We start from the raw sequence: 26,855 nt of genomic DNA on the forward strand, positions 1-26,855 counted from the left end.
ACCTGGAATCGCACAAACTGTTATCAACCTACCAGCATGGATTTAGAAAGTCCATGTCCACTACCACTGCTACCTACCATTGTATAAACAAAATATTGTCTGACCTAGACAATAAACTGGAATCTCTTGTTTTATTATTTGATTTCTCCAAGGCCTTTGATTGTGTCAATCACCATATGTTATTGCTGAAACTTCAAGAATCTGGCATAAGAGGTACTCCATATAATTGGATTAAATCTTATCTAAACAACAGAGTGTAAGTGTTACGAAAGATGGAATATCTCATGTATCGCCTGCAAAAACAATATCCTGCGGCGTTCCCCAGGGATCTGTTCTTGGCCCAGTGTTTTTTCTCATATACATAAATGACCTCCCAAGGATGCTTAATTCTGTACCTAATACACTTCCCATCCTGTATGCCGATGACACAAATGTCTTAGTGTCTGCCTCTTCAATCAACGGCCTCGTATCAAGTGCTAACAATACTATCCACCTTTTGCAAGTGTGGTTTGATCGTAATTTTCTTCATATTGATAAGGATAAAACAAATTTAATATACCTTTTAAACAAAAATAAGCCTCTGACAGATATTTCAGTGTCTTTTGACAATGTGATTATTCCAAGGAGTCTCCTTCCTCCTGAATGAAATGAAACTGAAAGAATGCCTCCTTCCTGGGTTTTACCCTGGATAGTAGACTAAACTGGGATAGCCATATTTCTAGTTTACGCCGAAAACTCTGTTCAGCGTGCTATTTGGTACGTTCTATCAGGCAAACTGTAAATAATGAAGTGCTTATGTCTATCTATTATGGTGAGTTTTATGCCCACGTAATTTTTAGTATTCTTTTTTGGGGCCCATTACCCTGTGCTCATGTTCTATTAAAAATCCAAAAGAGGATACTAAGACTAATGTGCAATGCACCCCTCAGAGCTCCATGTCGCCCCCTTTTCAAAAAACTTTGTATTCTCCCTCTTCCCTGTGTGTATATGCTAAGTGCTATTGTTTATGCTAAACGCCATATCTCATTATATACCACTAACAATAGCATTCACAATCATTATACCAGGACCTGCAGTCATCTACATGTGAACTTCATCAGAAATTGCAAGTCTACTTTTCCCCCCATAACATGGGACTCTTATTGTATAATAACCTTCCTCTGGTTATCAAGAGCATAGAAAAAATGTCAACCTTTAAATTCAAAGTGAGGGACTTTTTCATGCGACACTTATTCTACACTATTGATGAGTTTCTGTATATGTAACAATGTATTGTATTTTATGTTAAGATCTTTGACGTGCCGTATATCTAGGAACATGAATGTACCCAGATCCTCAGGCAAATAAATAAATATAGTACAGGGACAACACATGCTTCACCAGGTCAACCACCTTTGGCTTCTCTACCTGTATTGTGACCTGGCTACATTTAAAATACCAGTGGCAGGAAAAAGGTACCCCACCTCTGATCTAATTACATGATTGGAAGTCATTTGGAATGTTAACTGTTAGTATGTGGTGTTTTATATTTTAACTTTTAATATGATGCCTGATAAGGAAAACCACACAACTGTTTGTATACTTTTATTTTAGATGCATCTGACAAATTTATCCGAATGCCTCTGCTCTTAAGAGTATAAAAGTGAACTTAATACTTCAGGAGAAACCAAACAAAGCATTTTTACAAATGTAGGTATACATGGTGAAATAAATACATTGAGCATTTTTATCCAAGGTCGATGTATAATGTTCAATTTTCTGAATAGGATGAGATCTTTCTTAGATTTAAATGATATATACCTCACAGAAGAAACTTACACAGATGATTCAATGTTAGATATTTACAGAGAAGTATATGTTGGAATGTTTATTATCATCAGCTTGAGGAATGCAGTCATTTTCCAGCATGATCATACATCCTAGCAAATATATTGTTGAAGTATTTATATTTCCGGTAAATCTGTGTCAATATTTTACTCATTAAAAATATATATTTATCTTTGATAACAAGAAATATTAATGCAGAAACAAGCAATATGTGTAACCAATGTTTTTGTGCTTTTCCAAATGAAACTTGATATGAAAACACACTCAATGTTTGCTCTCCGAAATCCTTATGGCAACTGAATTCTCTTTATTTTTCAAAACTGCATTGTCATCTTTTTTCCTCATCTCAAATGACATGCATGCATAAAAAATGCTGACTGACTCTTTTCAGATATTTTCACCAAAAACAGTACAAATGTGTTCAGGATATGCAATAAAAGGGACCATTTGGAATAAGTTACTGTATAATCTCACTATAGAAAATGCTGACCACAGAAAAGGTTATAGAAAGATTATTTACGCACTTGAGCAAATAATAACTATGCTGTAACATTTCCACAAAATTTATGTAGAAATTGTTTTTCAAAAAAGTTTTGTTATTAGATCACATGAAATTCAACACTGCATAACATTTTCAACAGGAACTTATGTTTGTAACTTTAACAGAGTTTTTCACTTTTTCTTACTTAATTTTTCACTTCAGAATTTTTTCCTAAATTTATTTCAAAACAATGTTGGGCCGTGGATTCTTAGCTGTTTCAAAACACACAACATGAATTAACATAAAAAATATTTTCCTTTGTTACATTGAAATACTTATTTAACCAATGAGCTATGACCAGAACAAATGCATTCATGTACATTTTATTTCAACTCAACACTTAATCACAGAAAATATCATCATTTCCATTAAAGTTTAATACAGAATGTTGAGTTGAAACTTTTGGATTTTTCTAGCTTGTGTGTGCATAAAAAAAATTTCTAATGACTCTTCAAATAATAACTGTTTCCAAGTAGATTCTTAACGTATGCATAACTAATATTACAATACACTTGCAGGGTTCCATTTCAACAAAAAAATTAGCCTCGAGCAAAATGTTAGTTTTCCCAATTTTTCAGTATTTTTTACCTTAAAATACTCTTACTCTTCATAGAAGGTTATGTAGTCATATTTTTAGGCTGAATCCATGCTCTGTAATCTCAGTTCAAAATGGTTCTTTGGTTGACACAAAAATGTACACTTGTTCGTATTTTTAATACATTTGCCACGTAAACAAGTGATGTAAAAACAGTTGCTAATGTATATTGTTCAAGTCATAACATGCACACAATCATTGATTTGATTTTACTATGAGAAACCAAAAACACAGTGAACATAAGTATATTTATTTTGACGTGGTATCCAAAAACAGAGGAGGCCTTGTTTTGGGCACCTATCACAGAGAACGTCCTCATTTATTGAGGTCCATTTATGTGTTTTTCATAGTAATTTTAATGTTATTATTTGCTGATTTAAATGAACTTAAATTGGCCAAATCAGATGTCTAAGCCTTGAAACAGATTCTTTTACGACACTTATGTATTATTATTAGCAAATTTTCAATCATCTTTAAAAAACGGAATTTTATTTTCAGCATATACAATGAATTAGAATTTGAGCGACGTTGCTAATTACACAAAAAGTATTTATTTTATGCAAAATTTGAAATCACAGTGATTGTTACGTCTAACAGCAAACATGTTTAATTTGGATTCAAACTTCTTTTACGAGCGTAAACAACAACATTGGAAGGACTAGGTGTGTATCACATTCCTTCTATCTTACTTCTTAACGGGTATTATTATTAGTGTGTTGTTATAGCATAGCATCCTTCTTTCATATATTTTTCTCATTTACATTTGCTCACTTTGTTTTTACAAAAAGGCCATTCTTCTAAAAATAACAGAGGCACTACTACAAAGTGATAAATTTGCATGAGTTATGTGCCAATCAATTGTTTTTTTTTTGTGCCAACCAGATTTCTGTTCTCAGGAGCATATTCATGCTAGGGGAGATATATTTTTATTTGCTAAGTGATGTGGCATTTTCACTATTAATTTATAAAAAATATTTACATAATCTTGAAAACATTGCGAGTTTGAATGAAAACGATTTTAAATTATTCTTGATTGAAGAAATTTTTCCAAAACATTTAATGCATTCATTTCTTAGTAGGCCTCTTTTTTCATTGTATAACAGATTTTCAATGGTATTTAATAGTTTACGGAAAAACTATGTTTCTGATTCAACAATGTCTCTCATTTTAAATGTTATTCACTCAGTTTATCTTAAAATATTAAAATGCTTCCCTTTTTTTCACTTAAAAATTAAAGTGATTTTATGAGTATTTTTGGTACAAAATGATTGCAGTTGTTTTTGAAAAACAAATACATAGGCATGATGACATTAAAAAAATCCTTCCATTAGTACAACACCCACTCACTCATTAACTCTGAATGAATCATCTATTTTGTCACAGTGGAGATATCTATTTACTCACATTAATAATCTTTGAAGTACAACCTCTTGGAAGCAAGGTTATTGTGAGTGCTGTCTCATCACAGGACAATTACCCTTGCTGTTTCATCATGAATTGCTACATTCAAGAGAGACAAACTTACTAGCATTTCATACCTAAAAAATTTAATTCTTGAGGAAGAACGTTCTCGTTGGGCCTCACTCGCTTTCAGCACGTAGCTTGAGTGCTTATGGGCTAATATAGACCATGTTAGGCATCACGAGGACAACACAAAGGGACGATTGATGGGCTTCTGAGTTTTACATTTCTTGCTCCTGGAAAGAAACAATCATTGGTGGAAATGAGCTGGCAAAGGGAAGCCAGTCAGTCACGAGTGCCCAAGTCCCCATCTAATCATACGAAGAATTTTCCTCCTCCTACTGCATTTCACTGGTTGAGGAAAGAATTGTTCTTGGAGAGGAGGCCAGCACTGCTCTCAGACATTGGGATGACTGCAGACTTCTCGCCTTTGGGGATTTTAGCCCTGGACTTGATCCTTGGCTGCAGCCCTTTCAGGAAGTTCTGCAAAGGTGAAAATAAGGCATAAACCACAAGTGGCCTCCTTGGAAGGGCTGGCTGAACCTCTTTAATGGGGAGGAATTGGGGAGAGAGTCTTTGGACATGCCACTTAAACGATTCCTCCATCCTCGGAGAATGCATCTAGCTGAATTTGTTTAGTGAGTGGTAGCGGCATAGAAATTCTTTACTTACATCAAGTCTCGTGGTATTTTCAAAACAAAGGGACCCCTTACGTCACTTTTGCTTTCACTTACCCTCGACCACTTTATGACAGAAGTGGATTTAGTTATGGTGGGTAGTCTTGGTGGATGAACGCATTTTTTCCGGTGTTCCTTTGCTGTTTTTTTTTGGAAATAGTTGCGCACATACTATGAACATTAAGAATTGCTTTGATTTCCTCTTTTATATTGAGTGGAAATTAGGCTGGTAGAAAGTACTTAACACTTTCAGGCTTCACTTAGTGCAGTTGTGTGATGTCCATATAAAAGGAGTTGGTAATTTTCCTCAGACTTACTTCGGTAGAAAACTACAAACTTCTTTAATATAGGCCAGCAGTGGTTTCCGTATTTTATTGATTTATAAATTCTGAGTTTTGTTTCTTCTGTATGGCATGTGTTACCCATTCATCACTAGGTATTCCTCCCTTGTGATATCCTGGTCTTGAATGATCTCACCCTGGATGTGCTCTTTGACCTTTCCCACAGTCATCCTATTTTCCATTAGTGTGTAGTTTTTATGGCGTTGAGTTTTGGATACCTCCTTTCAGTGATTGCTTGACATTTTCATAACTGTCTGTCAGTTAGTAGCTTATAATTTTTAGTACTCTTTATTTGCTTCTTTCATAGAATTTTGTTGTGCATAATTTCATTGTATTGTTCATAATTTTAAGTCTTTTGAGTAAGCTATCTACGCATAGAATGGCTGAGATACCACCTACACTGCCTGATGATTTTATAAGTAAAATGCTGGAGTCTGATGAAGAAGAGGAAAGTGTTAGTAAAGGCAGCTCACAGTCAGAAGAGGAGCCCTCTAATGTGTCCGCAGAATATTAGAATTGCACAAGATTTCTAAGAGGGAAACAGAAAGTGAAGTGCAGGATGGTGCTCAAGAGGAAGGCGATACTATGCAATTACATTCCAGATTCTGGTTTGGAAGAGGGACTCCAAGAGCTAGATTCCCGGTTGGACTGGAGGCTACTGGTGCATAAGGTGATCCAGTCGAGACAAATGAGTCAGACGAAACATTGGAACATATGATGATTTATGTAACTACAGAGCATAGCAAAAAATAAACAAAAAAAACTGTGTAACATAGAATGAAAAGGAGAAGCCGCAATGAAGACTGGGTTGACGCCAGCGGGGATGAAATGACGTTGTTGTTTGCAATGATGCCATTGTTGGGGATTATACATAATCCTTAACTAAGCAGTAATTTTATATGCAACCAGCTAGCTCTGGGCAACCCCCATTTTTTATGAAATGATGAGTAAGGTTTTTTCTCCTCTTTGAGATTTCTGCATTTAACGAATAACAAATGGTTTAGTTACACCGTACAAGTATCCTCATAGTTGAACAAAACAAAGCCTTTCTTTGATCGCCGTTGAAGAAAATTTTCTGAAAGCAACATTCCCAAGGAAGAATTCTTTCCCTTTGGCATCTTCTTCCCAAACCGTCTCGTCACAATTACAAACATGTGTAACTGCTAAACCTCGGAATCTACAAGCTTGCTGCTTGATCGTGCCTCACAAAGCCCTTGATGATGAATCTTCTCATTCGGTCTTTGATGATCCTGACACCTTATTAATGAGGTCAGCAAAAATCACCCTTTCCCCTTCTCACAAATAATGTTCTCCTTAATTGTGTTGCATTTCAATTGCTTTTAGTTAATCCATTTGAGAAGCAGTCATGCAACATTATCGAGAATAACTAACCGTTGCGTATATACTCCTGCCACTCTATTTGAAGCATCTATGTCCATAGTCTTGTCCTTGTTTTTGAGGAAAATTCCAATTGCTGAAGTGGACCAATTGTGCATGTGCATACCAGATCAGTCACAATCACACCTTGTCCCAGGTTTTCAATGACTTTTCATTTCTGCCATTATTTTTTATTTTTATTCTCTTATGGCATACTTCTTAGCGATTTTTCTTAGGGGTCAATATTAAGACTATGCTAACAATATCATTGAACTTTGCACAAAAAAATCACTAATAATATGTCTGAGCACAAGTTGAGAAAAATTCGTGATCACTATAGACGCTGGGATGCTTGTGGAATGAGTGATAACACAAACTGCAGTAGCAAGAATATCTACATTCCTGCCCATGTAACTCAAAGTGCTAGAAATGTTTGGGCTGCAGTTGATGGCCGCCCATTTTCACCTGTAGTTGTGCAAAAAAGGGACCAAGGTTTGTGAAGTAAGCAGGTGTGGAAATTTTAAAGACTAATAGGTTCTGACTGAAAATGAAAAAAACAAAAGTTGTCATGACTATTAGCCTCCTCCTTCAATGGTCATCGCTTGGCTGGCAGCATGTGTTTTCCTTCACCACTTCTCCCAATACTCATGTGCTCTGTTTAACTTGGAGCAAGGGCAAAACCCCACACCCTTCACATTTCCTTTGATATGTCCCTGCCTAGGTTTGATTCATGCATTCCTGTGCTATTGCTGATGGTTCCTCGTACCTTGAGACATGACCTATCTGGTAATCTTGTCTTTTGGAATATTTGTAAGGCACGTGAAAAAGCACATAATGGTCACACAAATCACAGTGAAGAACCTTCACTTCACCATTAAGGCACTATCATGACATTGAGTCAAATACCATCATGCTCATGAAATCCCTAGGGTTTTTTTCCTTGAAGATTGAGGTGCTTATATGACACAAGAAATACCTTACATAATTATTATATTTTCATGGAATAGGTGCAAATAATTTGTATCCATTTCATTTCAATGGGTTGACTCACCTCTTTGATTGAACCTGGCTGTGAAATGACATAATACACTGCATATACAGGTATCCAAATCATTGAGGCCACACTCATTCCGACTCCAAGAACCTCAGCCCATACAGGATATTCATAGGTATTACCATATTTGATTGGCTCGTACTGAACACAGTAGAAGAAGAAAATGAACTGAAAAGATATTGGAATTATGTTAAACTCAATTCCTTTCAAAAGTTTGTGGTTGTACAAGTAAAAAGAACCTTAATGGTAGCTAACCTACAATTTTCATTTAAAATCACGTCAAGCGTTCATTTAATCATGCATGTCATATTCAGGGAAATGACCATTCACTGAGCAATGAAGGATTTCAGGTTTTCCCGGGGTATGGTATTCAAGAAGTTCTCTCGGGTTTCCCACTGGGTCAGGTTGCTGTACAACGACGTTTCGATAGCTGACCCTGCCATCATCTTCAGGGTGAAGTTGAACTTCACCCTGAAGACGATGGCAGAGTTGAACTTCACCCTGAAGAAGATGGCAGAGTCGGCTATCGAAACGTCGTTGTACTGCAACCTGACCTGGTGGGACACCCGGAAGAACTACTTGAATTCACTGAGCATTTTTTCATTAAATTTCGTAGAATCTAAAGTCTCATAAATTAAAAATGCTGAATATCCCTCATGAAATAGTTTTATTAATGCCATGGCTTGCTTTAATAAGTTTAGGGTAAGTCATTAAAGATGACTATTATAGTACAAGGGCGGTTCAATAAGTACCCATGTTTGATGGCAAAGGGTGTTCCTGAGGGAAGTTTATGTTATCATCATGTGCTGCCATCTATCAAACAAATTTCAGAGTGATTTAAAGGTTAGTTTGGATTTGGCAGCCATTGAAGTAAGACTTGTTTCGTGATTTTCGCTAACATGGAAAAAGAGCGGTATCGTTCGGTAATTCGCTTTTTGTTTTTGGATGGGAAGAAATGCGAGGAGATAAAAGCAAAGCTGGATGCTGTTTATGGGGACACCTCACCATCTATGACCACAGTTAGATTTGGTTCAACGAATTTAAACGTGGGCGAACATCTGTTTTTGATGAGCCACCAGGACGCCCGGCAGACGTGGTTACCGAGGAAATCATTCAAAAAGTCTACGCCATGATTCTCGCTGATCGACGAATGAAAGTAGCAGAGGCCGTGGGTGTATCGACCAGTACAGCAATTAGTATTTTACATGATCAGTTGGCGATGAAAAAATTGTCGGCCCGATGGGTGCCGCGATTGCTCACGGTGGACAACAAGCTGATCCGGAGTTGTCGCCGCCAAACTGCAAGAACTACGTTATGAATTGCTGCCGCACCCCCCGTATTCACCCGATCTGGCTCCCTGCGACTTTTTCTTATTCCCTAACATGAAGAAATGGCTTGCGGGAAAAAAATTTAGCTCAAACGAGGAAGTAATCGCCGAGACAGAGACATATTTTGGGGAATTCGACGAATCCTATTTTTTGGAAGGGTTAAAAAAATGGCCGGAACATTGGGAGAAGTGTATCTTTCTAAAAGGGGACTATGTTGAAAAATAAAAAAAATATTTTTGAAAAAATGGTTTCTTCATTTCTAACACTGGTACTTATTGAACCGCCCTCGTATGTGTTCACTCTTGGTCGACAATGCAAACAGTAAATAATAGTTTTTATTTCAAAAATACTACCTTGATCAAAAAGTTCCCGGAATAACCACCGTGTGGCGCTCCCATCGTTCCGATTTGAGTTCTGTTTTTTTTTGTTAAATTGGTACATCTGTTGTTGATATTCCCTTTAAATCTTAGTGTCATAACTTGACATTTGCAAAAGTTACGTAGCCAAGAGTACATCTATCTCTGTGTGTGTTGGCGATTTTTTACAATTGCAGAAATGGATTTAAATTTGCAACAACGAACTTGTATTAAATTTTGCGTAAAAAACGGATTTAGTGGTGCACGGACGTTGGAAATGTTGGAAAAGTGTTTCGGCAACGATTCTCTAAAAAAAAACGGTCGTTTACCAGTGGCAGGAGCGGTTCAGAAGTGGTCGTGAGTCAATCGAAGATGATGAACGCAGTGGCAGACCATCGACATCGAAAGTCGGTGAAAAAATTGATAAAGTAAAAGAAATGTTGGTCAATAACCGCAAATTAACCATCAGAGAAATAGCGGAGGACTTGAACATTGCCTATGGATCCGCCCAAGACATTGTGGTTAATGATTTGGGTTTCCGTCGTGTAGCAGCAAAGTTGGTGCCAAAAGACCTCAATTTCATGCAAAAAAGAGACCGTGTTGACGTCGCAAAAGACATGATTTGCGAGGCTGAATCCGATCCCACATTCATCAAAAGGATCATTACTGGAGACGAGACGTGGGTTTATGAGTACGACACGCAATCCAGACATCAGGCAAGTGAATGGCGTTCACCAAATGAGCCGAGACCAAAAAAACCACGTCGTTTTCAGTCAAAAAAGAAGGCAATGCTGACGGTTTTCATGGATTACAACGGTGTAGTGCATCATGAATTTTTGCCAGAAGGCCAGACAGTAAACAAAGAGTATTATTTGGGCGTTATGAGACGTTTGCGTGAAGCAATTCGCCGAAAGAGACCAGAAATGTGGGCAGACAACTCGTGGAATTTGCACCATGATAACGCACCGTCGCACAGTGCTATCATTATTCGTAATTTTTTGACGAAAAATGCAACAAATACCATCCAACAGCCACCGAATTCACCTGATTTGGCTCCCTGTGACTTCTTTCTGTTCAATCGAGTTAAAAAACCATTACGGGGAACGCGTTTTAGCAGCCGAGAGGAAGTAATGGAAAAATCGCAGGAAGCACTGATGGACATACCGAAAACCGAATATAAAAAATGTTTCGAGGATTGGATCAAGCGCTGGCATAAGTGCGTTGCAGTCGATGGGGATTACTTTGAAGGGGACAATATAGATTTAGATGAATAAACTTGTATTTTTAATTTTCTGAATAAATTCCGGGAAATTTTTGATCAAGGTAGTATACCGAGAGAAAAGAAATATTTTTGTGAGAGGCATTAAGTGGGAAATAAACTGGGCTCACCAGTCGGTAAAGAACTGTCAAGAAAACACCTGAAAGTTGATGCCTAATGATAGCATCACTTGGTCTAATGTAATATCAGAAACCCATTTTGTCAGTGTGCTCTCGCATTCCATGGACATCAACTTACCATCATCACTGCTGGAGCAAACACTACCCAACATATGTACCAAAGGAAGTTGGGACGAATCCCCATCATTTGGTGAACACAATCACAAAACTTCTTGGCTCCAAATATCCAAGATATCGCTATTGTCTGGAAGAAGCACACCCATAGCAAAGACATTCCACTGGCCGAGTAGAAGTCCATCAGTTGAAAAATATACGCTCCTCCCTGTAAGGATGTAATGAGTTAATTGCAGCTTTCACTACGTACCTTCAATTTGTTTACCTCTTAACCCCAACTAGATGTCAACATAATTAATGGCATCACATTAAATAAATGGACAGATATTTATTTAAGTTCTACTTTAGGTAACTTTATGCTTGCATGTTTCCAACACGTATAATTTATTCTTCCAGTGGCATGGTGGCTGTGACAGCAATCCAGAGTGATGACCAGTGCTCTCTTTAGAATGTTGAATCACATATTGATATATATGGGTGGCTCCAAAAAAAAACTATTTTTGGCATTAACCTCTCAGATTTGGTTCACGCCTCCAAAGACAATACTAACCATTCAGAACTGAGCCCAATGAAATAAATTTTCAAATAAGCAATTTTTACCTATTTCATGAGCGATTGAAAACATCAAATTGTCTGTAATGCCCAAATTCTAGAAACAATCTCTTTGAACATAAGCAATGGAAGAGTTTTGTTTCAGAGTACTTACATGAGTGACCATTGGTATTCCAAGGCAAAACATTAAACAGCAAATACCAAAAGTAAACTTGTTCCTGTGTGGTCTAAGGAGTTCAGGCCAATTGTCTACCATGCCAGTCACAAATGATTCCACAATACAGAACTCACTATCTATGCCCAGGATCTGTGAAAGACAAGAAATCATTTAACTTGGAAATGTTAACACTATATACTCCAGTGGAAGTTAGATATCCATCAGTCAATCATTGAGTAAAGGCTTTCGCAGTAATCACTCTTTTTGCTATACACAGTGGAACCTGGATTAGTGAGCACAATTCATTCCAGAAACTCACTCATGGGAAACACTAGTTATTCAAATTATTTTTCCCAATACAATTCAATGTAAAATACAATTATGTGTTCCATGCAAAAAAATATTTCAAAAAATGTACTAGGTTTATTAATCAAAGATATTCGTACATATACTGTCAAGGATCATGAATCATTGCAATCTTTTTCATATCGTGGAATGGACTTTTATGGAGAAAATCAATTGTATGAGCATTAACTATTGGTGAACACCATAAAGGTGATGCTTAAAAAAATATATATATACATATATTATATATATATATACCCACATATATATATTTGTATGTATGTATATATATATGGTTATTATTATTTATTATTATTATTAGGTAATCTACCAGTTAAGGTAGGGTTTCGGATGGACACCGCTACTAAATAAATATTTTGTGACTCCTAGCAAAACACAAATAATAATAACAATACATTTATTTGTCAGGAAATTTGTTGCATATTCATATATACACAAACATAGGACACGTCAGATATAAATTTAACAATTTTAGAAGAGATACAATATATATATATATATATATTATATATATATATATATATATATATATATATATATATATATATATATATATATATATATATATATATATATATACATACAAATATATATTTTTAAGGTAATCTACCGGTTAAGGTAGGTTTTTGGATGGACACAACTACCGAACAAACATTTTATTATTCCTAACAAAACACAAAATCCATCATCCTACTCTATATCAGGTCCCTCTTCATCTCTGAGTACTTTCTTCCTCCCTTCATCCCGTCCAACATCCCTATCCTGTTCCTTCCCTTTCCTCTTTTGCCCAACATTCTCCCCTATATCTCAGTCTTCAACATCCCACTGCCGGTCAACACCCCCTTCAGCCACTTTTCTTGCCTCCATAGGATTGCTCCCAAAAAACCCCTCTCTTCGCCCACCATACCAAGTACTTCCTCGTTTGTTTTCTTCTCTGTCCATTTCACCTTCTCCATTCCTCTCCACACCCACATTTCAAAAGCCTCCAGTCTACGTCTATCCTCCTTCTTCAATGACCACGTTTCCGCGCCGTAGATAGCTACGCTCCATATCAAAGTTTTTACGAGTCTTTTCTTAACATCCTTACTCAACGTCCCCGTCATCAACTCCCTCCTCCTTGTGAAAGCCTCTTTGCCTAGCGCAATTCTTCTCCTTACGTCCCTACTACTTTGACCGTGTTGGTCCAAGACACTACCGAGATACGTAAACTGTTCTACCTGCTCTAATTTTTGCCCTCCTATTTTAATGTTAAGCTTGTCCTTTTCCTTTCTAGAAAATCGCATAACCTTTGTTTTATTAATATTGATTCTCATCCCATACCTGTCGCACTGAATTTGCAATTCACTCAGCAATGCTTGCAGCCCCTTGGCTGACTGACAAACTAAAGCTTGGTCATCAGCGAACCTAACTGATTTTATGAATTCCCCGCCCACTTTCATTCCTACCTCCAGTTCTTCCCATGCCTCTTTAATCATTTCCTCTGCATACAGGTTGAACAGCAACAGTGATAATGGGCAACCCTGTCTTAAACCTCTTCCTAACACTGCCCAACCGGACTCCCCGTTCCCCACTCGCACCTGAGCAGTCTGAGGCATGTACAGGTTGCGGATTAGCCTCCTTTCCCTCCAATCTATTCCTATTATCTGCAGAATACTCATTAGTTTTTCCCAATTCACTCTATCAAAAGCTTTTTCAAAATCTACGAAACTGGCAAATACCTCCTGGTTGTGTTCTATATTCCTCTCGATTAATAATCTCATTACTGCAATGGCATCACACATATCTCTCCCCTTCCTAAACCCAAACTGATCATCCCCTAAGTAATCATTTGCCCTACTCTCTCTCCTTTTGTCTATCATCCTGAGAACAACTTTAGCTGCGTGGGATATCAACCTTATTGTCCTGTAGTCCTCACATGATAATTCCGCGGGAATGTTATCAACCGCCACGGCCTTATTTAGTGTCATCTTCCTTAATGCCCTTTATATATCCTCGGGGAGTATGCCTGGACCTAAGCTATCTTCTTCTACGTCATGTTCCTTTTCAATGTCTAACTTTGTTGGTCTAAGCTCTTTACTATACAGTTCTTCTATCCTTATTCCTTCCATCTCTCTTGGATCTTTCCTGTGTCAACTATTACCTTACCCACCACATCTTGTTCCTTTAAAAGCCCCAAAATTTCAGAGTTTAGGAGGACGCCTCGGTAGCTTAAGTGGCTAAAGCACTCGATCAGATATTGAGGGATCTAGGTTTGAATCCCAGTCAAGGCGAATGATTTTTACATTCTGAAATTGTTGCATTATCTCTAACTGTTAGCATAGATCTTCCTTTCTTACTTCCTGATAACGATTTAACTTTGCTGTACAGCGCACTGATTTCACCCTTCCTCTGCATACTTTCCATATCCTCGCACTGCATCTTCCACCATGCTTCTTTTGCTTTATTTGTTGCCTGCCTCAATTTATTGTTTAATTTTTTGTACTTCATTTTGCCCAATTCTGTATTTACATTCTTCCATTTTCGCAGCTCGTCCATCTTTGTAATCATCTCATCCGTGATCCATAGTTTCCTAGTCCATTTAGCGTTAACGGTTCCAATAGTGCCTTTTGCGGCATTAGACAACCCTTTCTTGATCCTTTCCCATTTTTCTTCGGTAGTACTTAGCTCTTTACCATCCTCCATGATTTCCTCTACCGCCTGTTTGTATTCCTTCCTTTTCAAACCATTCAATGCTTCTACATTCCATTTTCTGACGCGCCGCCCCTACCTTATCTTTTTGAAACGACGCTACATTTCATAACAACTAAATTGTGGTCTGAGTCCGCATCCGCTCCCGGGAAGCTGTGCAAATTTATCACACTGTTCCTAAACCTGTGTCTAACCAGGATATAATCTAGCTGTTATCTTCCTGAGTCACCTGGCATTTTCCATGTATACCTGCGTCTTTTGTGGTGTCTAAACCAAGTGTTGGTGATGACTAACCCCTGTCTCCTGCAGAACTCAACTGCTTTCTCCCCGTGGTCATTCCTCGTGCCTAAACCGTAGTCCCCGACCTCGTCACCATCTCTTCCTTCGCCTATCGTCGCATTCCAATCCCCCATCACTATCAAATGTTTCCCTGCAGGAACACACGCGATTATGCACTCTAACTGATCGTATATCCTATCGACTTCTTCTTCCTTATGGTTGCTCGGTGGCATGTATACCTGAATAATAACCAAGTTCGTCGGTTCTGCTTTTATCTCTACTAGTAGTATTCTATCCATTACCTGCTCTATGTTGACTACACTTCTTTCTACGTCTTCATGTAATACTATGGCAACCCCTTGTTGGCTCTCGTCCCCGCCGCTGTATATTATTATATTATATTATATTATATTTTATTATATTATTCTATAATTATCACTACAGTAATCCCCGCTATCCTTCCATCTCACCACGCAAAGACCTGAAATATCAATTTTTCCCCGTTCCATCTCTCGCTTAACATTCTCCAATTTCCCTGTCCTCATCATTGTCCGAACATTCCACATTCCTATTCTAACTAATTTGGTCTTCTTCTCCTGCGTCTTCTGTCCTCCTGCTACTGCTAGTTTTCTCTTCCAAGGGTTTTGTGTGATGATGACCGCAGAAGCCTTGCCTCCCCCGCTGCCGGGCACGACACACGGCCGATTGGGCCGAGCCTCGTAGTTGCCGGGACTCAAAATATCTCTATTGTCCATCATATTTTTCTTGGGAATAATAATTCAGGTGGTTTCCCGTTGCCTTCCTCAATAGTGTTTTTAACGTGACACCATCACTTACTGGCCGCCCCACTGGGGTCAGACGCCATTGCAGCTGCTTCACTGAGAAACAGACGCTACGTGAACTACCTTTCGTCTGGCTCCTAACCTTCGACCTATCTGGCATGGGTGACCCTACCAGGAGCAATTATTATTACTTCCGCCTGCACAGCTCTAGGAGTCATCGGGACGGACAAGCCATTCCACCACGTCAAGGTTGTAGTCCGGGGAGGGATATATATATTCATATATATGTGTATATATATAGTATATATATATATATATATATATATATATATATATATATATGTATGTATGTATATATATGTGTATGTGTGTGTGATTACTTCTATATCTTCAGATGAAGACGGATTGTTTCCGTCGCAATATCAAGAAATAACGTGTGAGTGTTCTTCTTTTTCATACACATGGATATCTAAGGAAAAGGGATAGGAGCACATATAAAAGATTATAATTCACGGTAATGTACATTTCCTTGATAGCTTAATTGATTAAGAGCCTGGCAAGTAGAAGACCTGTGGTTCAAAATTTGGTCAGGAAAAGTTTTTTGCTTTTGATCTGCTTGATTCTGCTCTCCCCACCACTCCAAAGTTTGTCTTTTATATGAGTTCGTATGTTTTTTTCTTATAACCATACCCTTGTGCATGAATATTTATATATATACATATGAATACATATTTAACATTTGACTGCACAATAGAAATACATAAGTGTATAACGTTTAGAAAGTTTATGCATTTGGCCTTCCCTAACTGAAGAATGCCAAAATCTTAACTTTCTAAAATGTGTGTCCTTTAACGTAGATGAATAAAGATTTTCTCTTAATTTTTATCTTTTTAACACTCAGCATCAACCGAAGACATTCTCGTGATCTGATTACCATGGTTGTGAACATTCAACCTCACTGGCACTCGATTTCATGGGGGGTCTAATGCTGTGGAGGGTGCATTAGCAGAGGGAGGAAGATGTGTAACTGATCAGCATTTCTGGCCTTACATGTTGAGTTTCATGGTGTGTTCTTTCATTTCTTTCTTACATTTTGTGGAGGAAATACTGATCTTGTGTGGTTCAACATAATTCTTCAATTATGGTTAAATTTCTGAGTTTAAATTTCTTGAAGCAAGCTGAACCTATAAAAAACAACTGTAGATTTCCAATATCATAGCCCACGCGTGAAATGCCAATGGAATTATGCAATGGAGGTAGTGTGGGGAGAAGCTTATCCAGCGAACAAAGTAGTCCGTCTAAAAGGGTCGTAGCAAGGCGGTTATACATCCGAAGACATTGAGGATATTCTCAATTTTTATTCATAAAGAATAGCTCTTTCTCTTTGTATGTAATAAGCGTTTAATACAATAAGGCTCAATCTGAATTCTGTGTGTACTGGCATATAAGCTTTGGTTATGAGTGCAAGACTAGATTTCCAAGCGCGTGAAGTGCTCTCAGAGAGTTGGGCAGGTGGCATAGGCACCACAGCTCTATACTTACCACGAGCATACTGAAGAAAATTGCTGACCAAGCTACTGAACCAAATAGCTTCAGCACCACCTCGGGATAAGTGAGGAAAACAAGCCCTGGTCCAGACTTGACAACTTGTGAGACATGAGTGTCCTGCTCCAGTGCTATGTGACCAAGGATGGAGAAGGTGACAATGCCAGCCAGAAGGCAAGTCATTGTGTTCACTATGCACGTGATGATGGCATCCCTGGGTGATTGAAAACATTTAGGTCAGAACAGTATGAGAACAGAATATTGCAAATCTACATAATCATACTAGTTTGATGTCAACTAAATTAATCAAACTCTTTGCGGATTGTAGACACACCAGCAGTTATTATTGATGAAATGAAATAGTAATTGATTTTGTTAGGGCATAGCTTCTCATTTAGACGCATGAAGGACTCGAGGAGTTCACTTTAAAGAACTAAATTGGCCTCACAGAACTACCTCAGCTGTATGCCGAATATTTGTGACAGTCTATACTTGCATATGAGTAATCTTTGTTGACCCAGAAAACTTTTGAAGTGGCTATAAAACAGTAAAACTTACATATAGCTTCTTGCCTTGAAGCAAATCAGCAGCAAGAGTTATGGATAAGAGAGGGTCGTTGAGGAGAAGAGGAAAATTATGTGAGGCAATTTCTACCACTCAGCCTTACTTATAGCAGTTGTGGTGGAACTTGTTATAGGAACCAAGTGCAGGCAGAGCACCTGTCCCTATGCTGTATGCAAAAAATATCTGCGTGGCTCCATCAATCCATGGCCCCGACCCAAGGAGTTCCTCCCAACGTGGAGTGATGTAATAAAGTAGGCCATCAGATGCCCCGCTCAGGGTCACAGATCGCACCAATAGGACCATGAGAACAGCATACGGAAATAGTGCAGTGAACCAAACAATCTGGAAGGTAAAGAAAGATATTTTATCTCTAGCTGCGGTTGTTTTAATTATCATTGAAGAAATGGAGAACGATTGTACACAATGTGATTAAGTCTTTGCGGGCATCATAAAAAGACAATTTGTTGCCCATGTGACAAAATTGTGGTTGTTACATTCTATGGAATTTGTCAGACATCTACCCAATCCTTTAAGTGGTGGTAGGAGTTTTGAGGGGAGGCGACCGACAGCCGAGGTCATTTGCACCATAGGGGATGGACAGGAAAGGATGAAGAGAAACCCGGCGTCGGCATTAGCCTTCTCTTTACGAAAGGCGCCAAGGGGTCCACAGCTTAGCGTCCCATCCGACGGACGGCGTACTCACTCAAAGTGCCCTCCACAAAGCACCTCAAGTAGGGATCTAGATACCATTGGAAAATATTCAACACTGCTGGGATTTGAACCCGTGCCCTCTGGGTGGGAAGCCAGTATGTTAGTCCTTTAACTGTTTCCCTGGGGTCATCAGGGGGAGCTTTGATACATCCTATCCCTTAAACTATGAATTTTTGTGACTCCCAACTCCAGGAATAAAACCAGTGACACTGTTAAATTTAGCCAATGGACAAACATCTCTTTTTAAAGCTGGCATCTAATTTTAACTAGGTGAAAAAGGCATTTTGTTTGATATCAATTTTTCAGCTTAACATGGAAGATGAACTTGTTAACTCTGCCAAGCTTTGGGAGTTCACTTATTGCCGGCAGATTTGGGTGGCTCCAGGGAAAACCTCACGCCAGCCTTCTATTTGAAATGCATTGTGATCCTCATCCCTTGTGCTCACCGTGATGCCACCTGAAATCCTTTCCCTCCCCCTTACGTGCTTCTCCCTCAACATTCCATTAGCTGTCCTCCCAAACTTCCCCTTCTGCCTCTTCTAATGCCCAGAGCTACATACCCTTGGCCACATGATACATTGTTTGCTTTGCTCTCTGCCCACTCCTTCATTTCTCCCATCCTCTTCACACCAGTGTCTTAAACACTCCAGTCTAAATCACACTCACTCTCCCTCCACCTGATCCCACAAAAATCTCAACGTTTTCATTGAAACGTTGGCATTTGTTGAGGCTGTGAAGCAAGCACTTTGCTGAATTGATACTTGTGGCTTGTTTGCCACAAACAGAATCCTGCGTGATGCAATGTGTGTTTTGGTTCTTCTCATTTGCAATAAACTGTCCCTTGGCTAATTAGACTTCTTTAACTCTTTGCTTTGAAGGAAAATATTGGCATTGTGAGATTCATCTACTGACTTGAGCACATACTAGATAGTATCTCGTGTTTTTCCTACGTAAATAGTGCCATTTTTGTCCACAACTAAAGAATATGAGGACGTACATTTCACTTATAGCTTTTTTGATGGAAAAGCATCAGTCAATGTTAGGAAATGTCAACATAGGGTGACTCCCCAGCCATAAGATTCCTGGCTAAAATGTTTGCAAGTATGCATGCAGAGTGGCTGTTAGAGGATGGATCATTTGGAATGAAATGCTCTGGTCGGTTCTTTCTAGAGAGGTGTTTCACGGGTGATTTAACATAGGGATTCAGGGGTCATCTACGGGCTTAAGGGGCCCGTGCATGTGAATATGGAGAAATCTGCGGGTGGCAAAGTTTTCATCCCTACCACTCTCAACCTGCGCAGCATCTTCATGAAAGAGATCACAGAGCAAGATTCAATTCGTTTTAATTGGTTAGTAGCAAATTTTAACCTTGTTACCAAATTTTGTTTGCTGGTGAAGCAATGCTTATTCATGATGGGTGAATAATACTGGAAACACAGTCATATGGACATGTACTATCATTGTCAAATTATAGAGTCTTGATTCCAATGATATTTTTCAATAAATGCGTGGCGTGGCATCATTGGCAATTGAGCATTTGGACGGCCAGCTGACTGGAAGGACATACTCGTAGAAGTGTCCGTCTTCTACATCATTTGCTGCTGCTTTCAGAATAAATTCCAACATGAACAAGTGCACTAATGTATCTGCAGCACACGCGATCTCCAGGACATTCTCACCGGATCACTAGGGAACATCTTTAGTGAAGGCATTCAAGCCATTGGATCAACTGCCGATGCCCACATTCCTTGCCGACTGGATTTCTGGATTTGAAACCTCCGCAAGTTTTCCTTAAGGGGGGGCGCATGAAGTTGCCAGTTTAAGCCAAGGAGTCAAAAACACATGTGACACTTCAGGACTGATGATGCAGCTGGGGAGGGCCAAAAGAGTCGCGACTCTTTGCTCTTTTGACCTTACTTCTGGAGTTGGTAAAGTTCAGCCCCCTTCCTCCTGGTGAACAGTCCCTCACATACGTCCTTTTTCTTTTCTTAGATCTATTCCTCTACCAGTTCCTTCCATTCCTTACAACCAATCACCTTCGATAGGTTGCCACAAGGGCAGAGGGGAGAGAAATACTCTGCAGCAAGAGAAACTCCTTCCATTCCTCTCTTTCCCTTCCACTCCCCCTCACCAACCCCCAAAACTTAAAGAGTCCAACTTGAGGTTTCCCCTATTACCAAATTGGCATCAAGGATTCCATCCAAAAACCAGGCTGAACCACCTCTAGCCACTCCTGCGCCCAAAACATTTCAGTATCCTTATTGTAAGACTATGAAATTACCATTTCATAAATATTTTAAGCGGACTTGATGCTCAAACAAGTCAATTTCAGTCATTTTAATCAGTCAGTCAAATGGATGAAATTAACCCTCCTTGCATAAGTGCTAAATAATATGGTTTATACTGGACATGAAAATGTGTTCTTACATTCCAAAATATGCCTTAAAAAATCCAACTTGGCCTTCATCTCTGACATAATAGATTTCCTGTAGCTGCCATTAGAGAGGAAATTGAATGCACCATAACATTTATCACTTTGGACTTTTTTGAATCTATGGATTTATTAAAGTTAAAAAGAAAATGAGATTATAACGAGAGAATACTCTGGCGGTTTCAGGTGCTCATCTTGAAAAGAATGAGATGTAGATAAATGTAAACCTCATGATGAAAAAAATTCATATTTCCTATTTATTTTATTTATTTATTTATTTATTCAGTATAAGTCCGAAAACAGCACATTTTGGCCTTTACATCGAAATTTTTTAACAACGATAACAAGGGTCACATTTACAAACACCCAAGCCCTAGATGGAGGGAAACTCACCCAGGCGGGAATCGAACCCGCAACCCTCGGAATGGCAGACGAGGACGTTACCCCGCCGCCACCGGGGTCCTAAAATGAAATCATTCCATATTCAAGAATTGTTTTTAAACAATGAAGCATCTTCAAGGATATTAAAAAATGAAGTCACATGGATGGGACCAGATGTGGTGAGTGGGGTGGGTGGGGAAGCACAGCAGACTTGCTATAAGCTAAAAACTCGAAGAGTTCTGAGAGGTAAATGAGCCAGCGCGTTGTTGTGGTGAAAAAACCACTCGCCACTCCTCCAAAGGTCGTGCCGATTTTGCCTGATTCTTCTCTCTTAGGTAGCACGACGTGCTGACTGTCTGGCCTTAATAGGTAGGTAGGTATTCGTGATGCACAACCCCCTTTGCATCGAATTAAAACAGTCGACATCACCTTGACGTTCGAGCGAACTTGTTGAGCTATTTTGTGGTGGGGGAATGTTTCACCAATCCATTGTGAAGATTGCACTTTCGTTTTGATGTGGTATCCATGACCCCATGACACTCATTGCCTGTAGTGATCCTGGACAGGAAGATCAGCAGATCAATCGAACAGTCCCTGACAGACTTGAACTCGATGTTGCTTCTGGTCTGCTGTCTTCAGGCGAGGCATTAGTTTGGCGGCGACTCGAGGCATCCGCAATTTCTCAGTCAGAATTCTGCGTTGCAAATCAATCAGGATGCCACTCTCTTCTGCAAGTTCCCCGACGGTCAAACGTCGATTTGCACTCACGAGACTGTTCACTTTCTCGATGTGGGGGTGATCACTCAACGTCGATGATCTTTCGGAACGTTTGTCATCTTTTTCTGATTGCTGCTCGTTTTTCAATCAGGTACACCACTTATAACACATGGTGCAATTCATAACATCCTTACCCTAAGTCCTGGTAAACAATTTAAATATTTCTGAGAAGGATTTGCAGAGTTTCACGTAGAATTTCATGGAACAGTGCTGTTCCTTCAAAGAGCTCATTCCCGTGGATCCAATATTTTGCCGCAATCCACAAAAAAACCTTCACATAAACCAAAACAAGATATCAACAAAGTGGTCAAAGGTGGTTATTCAGGAAGTTTCTGTGGACAAAATACCTCCCAAGCTAAAAAATAACCGACCGGAGGTGTGCCATTCAAAAAGTTCCGGAAATTTTTGTAATAGAACAAGTACAGGTTGCGGATAAGTCTCCTATCCTTCCAATCTACTCATGTTTTCATCGATACATTCATTGACTCAGCTCAATTTACTCAATGAAAATCTTTTTGGGAATCTACAAAACAGAGATATACATTGTGGTTGTATTCTATGCTCATCTCTATCAGTGACCTCATTACTGCAATGGCATAGCGCGTGATCTGATGAAATATTCAGGCCAAATTCTTGCCTCATAAATGCTATGAATTAGTCTATAAAAACTTTTACTCCAACTCTATGTTTAAATTCTTCCATTTCCTTCTCTCATCTATTTTTCTAATCATCTCATCTGTGATCCATGGTTTACTTTTCCCATTAACATTTCCTATGGTTTCTTTTGCGTCTTTCGATATCCACTCTTTGATATGCTCACATTTTTCCACTGCAGTTCCCAACTGCTTTCCCTCATCTATGATTTTCTCTACAGCCTGCTGATATTCCTTCTTACGAGGGTGATCTGAGAAGTTCTCCGAATGGAATAAAATTAATATCTTACCTCAGTAAAGCTTTTTTATTTTCAATGTAGTTTCCCTGTACACTAATGCAGTTGCAAGAGCAATCAACAAGAAACTCTTGTTGGTTGCTCTTGAAACAAGTCGAGCATTGTTTGGGAAATTCCATTCTGATGCATTTGTGATCCTGCTTCAAGAGTCGTGGCATCAAGCAGGTAATTTCATCATATTCTATTTCACGGTCGAAATGTGATATGCCTGATCAGATGACATCCCTCTAGTTTCAGTGATTTCTCGTACTTTAAGTCGACGATCCTCCAAGATCATTTAATGCACTTTTGCAATTATTTCTGGAGCAGTGGTGCATTTTGACTGACAACAATGCTGATCATCATCTAAGCTGTCCCGATCAAACTTAAACTAGTTTGCCCCCTCGGCAACAGTTGAATATTGAAGAGCAGAGTCCCCCAGAGAGTTCAGAAAGTCTGCATGAATTTTCTTTGGTTCCCCTCTCCTCTCCATCATGTCTCATCACCTACATCATCATTTGTTTGCCTTTCTGTCTACTTCGCATTCTTTTGGCACGTGTTCTTTTCTCTATCAGCCATTTGTCACCGTTTAATCAGGGAATTTTACTCATGGCATCAAGGTATATATAATTATGCAAGACCTGACTATGTGCATAAAAGTCATTTGACGAGTAGATTGGTGCAACAATTCGCTCTATCACTTAAAATTCAACAATTATGACCTTGATAAACAAATGTGTAGCATTCTGGATTGGCACTGCCTCCTCCTCATCTCTAATCATGGAAAATATCCAAACACCCCCTGCCACATTCCACTGCTAGAGTGTTACACATGCAAGGAGGTGTGGTGAAGGGGGGGTGTGTGTGTGTGTGTGTGTGTGTGCACACCTCACCTTGCCGCTTTGGTGGAGTCCTCGCCTGATGATGAGGTACACCAGTCCCCACCCGAGGAGGAGGCAACCCAGCAGCTCCCACTGCATCCCTCCAATCTCCTCGATGCCACCCGAGATTTGCAAAACTCGCTTACTGCAAAGCAGAAAACAGTATCAGTAAACATTAGAGAATGAAGTCCAAGGGTACATTTACCCGTAGAGGGACCAGTTTTGATTTTTACTCTGTTTATTAACTCATTTGGGTTTTCTTGGGTACTGACAAGAAGCCTATTTTGAAATGACTCTAAGCATAGAGTCTTCAAGTATCTGCTTTACCTTGGTGGAAAGTGTATCCAATTTATCAATTTTTTAGGTATAATTGCCTGTCTTTGCATGTAATAATATACATTACAACTCATAAGCAAGTATAAATATCATTGGCAGTAGTGCTCTATTATAAATACTTTTGTATATCACTGAAAATTATGGCATATTGCTTATACAAATATGAACCTAACCAAAGTTCATATTTTATTAAACAGATTCTACATCTCCGTGATGATGGATAAAAAATTTTAGCTGTGCAAAATAAGTATTCAGTTATATTCCATGTAATAATGATAGAATATTGCATCTCTGTGGAATTTGAAGGAGTGGCTGATGAATGAAAGATGCGACTCACTACAGGAGTATGTATGGCTTTTAGGTAGAGTCTAAAGCAGGGAGGGAGAAATGTTTATTATGTTGATTTTTAATTTATGTAAATTTCATGCTGACAGAGAAAACTGCACGGGTGAGAGTGCCTCTCTTGCAGAATGGTGATCCCTGGTGAACTTTCAAGTTTTCTGGGAGAGCCTGGTTTTTGAAATGAGTGTCTTGATGGCATTCGGTAGGAGATAATTTCTATATATTTACAGACATTAAAATTCAGAAGTATTCACTTTAAATATCTTATTAAGTATTGAACGGTTGTTTCAGTTCCTATGAGATTAGTGATCTTTGATTGCTGTTACAAAAACTTTGTCCCTTTGAAGTGCTTGAATCACAAGCAAGGGCATTTTTATTTTAGATGTGAATTTTCCACAATGCACCAATTACTGAGTAAAATAACCACAAGTATTTAAAGAATATGATTGCTTTTACAAATAACACATTTCATTCAGCTTCCATGCAAAAAACTCTGCAGTTAGTGATAAGAAGTATTTTATCTTGAAAGAATTATTGCACATAAATAAAATCTATCATTGGAATTTTAGAAATCTTTTCAAAGCTTTAAAAGCAAAAATTTACTTATTTAAGAGTTTTAATATTTTAGATACTTTGATGTCAACCACTCACTACAGTTAATTTTAAAATTATTCACAATATCCCATCATCAAAGGTGACAGCACAATTAATTAGGTATATAAGGGCTTGATAGGGCATGAATGCATGCAAACACACACATGAATGTGTGTGAATAATGTAAACAAAGAAGCGAGATAGCACGAGCGAAGAAAAACACAAATGAAACTCTCTCCTTCTTGAAGAAGGCAGTTTGGCCACCGAAAATTTGAAACGTGTGGGTGCGTGTGTCTCTGTGCGTGTGTCTCTGCGCTTTTGTTCAGCAGCACTATCCTCGCTTCTCTGTTTACATTATGATTATTCACATCCGTGGGACTCTCCCTCAAGATTGCATCATCGTCAATATTTCAATCCCAGGAATGGCTCACTGCGGCCCACATCTTTCCATTCTATTACATTTAAATGCAAGGCAAGGCTGCGTATTCCAGGGAGAATAATGTGGTGCTTTCCCATTGGCTTCCACAAACTACGGTCTCCCATTTTTGTGGAAATAGAAAGAAAAGTTTATTTTCCCTGATTCACACTCAGTAAAACTCTAAAATGTTTCCATTTTGTATATAATTCTTATTTCAATTGATGAATTTTCATAGATGATGCTTGGGTAGTTTTCTGTATTCTCGTGTCACACCAGTTCACGACAATGTCATTGAGGAAATGTGAGGAAGCATCTGGGCAACCACAACTCTTCACCATGACTGAAGTGCCCTCCGGCCAAATCGTCTTTCCGTCGAGTGGGCAAGTGGTGTCATCCATTGGGTGGCGAGTCGGGACTATTTGGTGGATGGGTGGTGGTGTTGGTGATGATGATGTTACATCTGAACTGCGAGATGAGAGCACCAGCAGTTTGATGGGCAACGCTGAGGTGAGTGTTGTCTTGCAGAAGGCTTGCGCCCTTGCTCAGTATCCTCTGATCTGGTCACCCATCTGAATTCATTAACTGTCTCACTGCGACTGTAGCGTTTATTGCGTGTTCAAACACAATTTGGCTGGAGGGCACTTCCGTCATGATGAAGAGGTGTCACTGCTGAGTTGCAACACTTCCTCAACGACCTGCCTGCGAGCTGGTATGACATGGGAAAAGAAAAAACCACCCGAGCACCTATTAAAATTAATCAATTGAAATAAGAATACATAAAATATATAGTGGAACATTGTACATATAAAATGATATGTACATTACAGAAAATAATCTCTAATTTCTGAAAAAATAGGTAAACTTACTTTTGGGATAACCCTTGTACAAACATTACACACACATACAGTGGAACCTCATACATCGAGCATAATTTGTTCCGCAATCTCTCTCATGAAGTGAAACACTCGTTCAGTTAAAAAAGTTTTTGGCATAAAAATCAATGAAAAATGCAATAATGAGTTTCATTGCAAAAGAATAAGTTGTTAACAATGTT

At 38.8% G+C, this 26,855-nt stretch overlaps 1 protein-coding gene across 1 annotated transcript in view; it reads right to left on the reverse strand.

The window, feature by feature from the left end:
- Positions 1 to 1,582: 1,582 nt before the first annotated feature.
- LOC139692778 (sodium- and chloride-dependent GABA transporter 1-like) overlaps positions 1,583 to 26,855 on the reverse strand; it is an 82,578-nt gene continuing 57,305 nt past the window's right edge. The window contains exons 6-12 of the mRNA XM_071591058.1: positions 24,124 to 24,256; positions 18,106 to 18,344; positions 17,436 to 17,652; positions 11,776 to 11,928; positions 11,074 to 11,277; positions 7,871 to 8,041; positions 1,583 to 4,907 (exon numbers count right to left, since the gene is read on the reverse strand). Of these exons, the coding sequence (XP_071447159.1) occupies positions 4,773 to 4,907; positions 7,871 to 8,041; positions 11,074 to 11,277; positions 11,776 to 11,928; positions 17,436 to 17,652; positions 18,106 to 18,344; positions 24,124 to 24,256 (1,252 nt within the window). The 3' untranslated portion in view covers positions 1,583 to 4,772. The remainder of the gene's footprint in view (positions 4,908 to 7,870; positions 8,042 to 11,073; positions 11,278 to 11,775; positions 11,929 to 17,435; positions 17,653 to 18,105; positions 18,345 to 24,123; positions 24,257 to 26,855) is intronic.

Source organism: Hetaerina americana, unplaced genomic scaffold (assembly GCF_022747635.1).
Source record: "Hetaerina americana unplaced genomic scaffold, ioHetAmer1.1.p SCAF_41, whole genome shotgun sequence".
Classification (NCBI taxonomy): domain Eukaryota; kingdom Metazoa; phylum Arthropoda; class Insecta; order Odonata; family Calopterygidae; genus Hetaerina; species Hetaerina americana.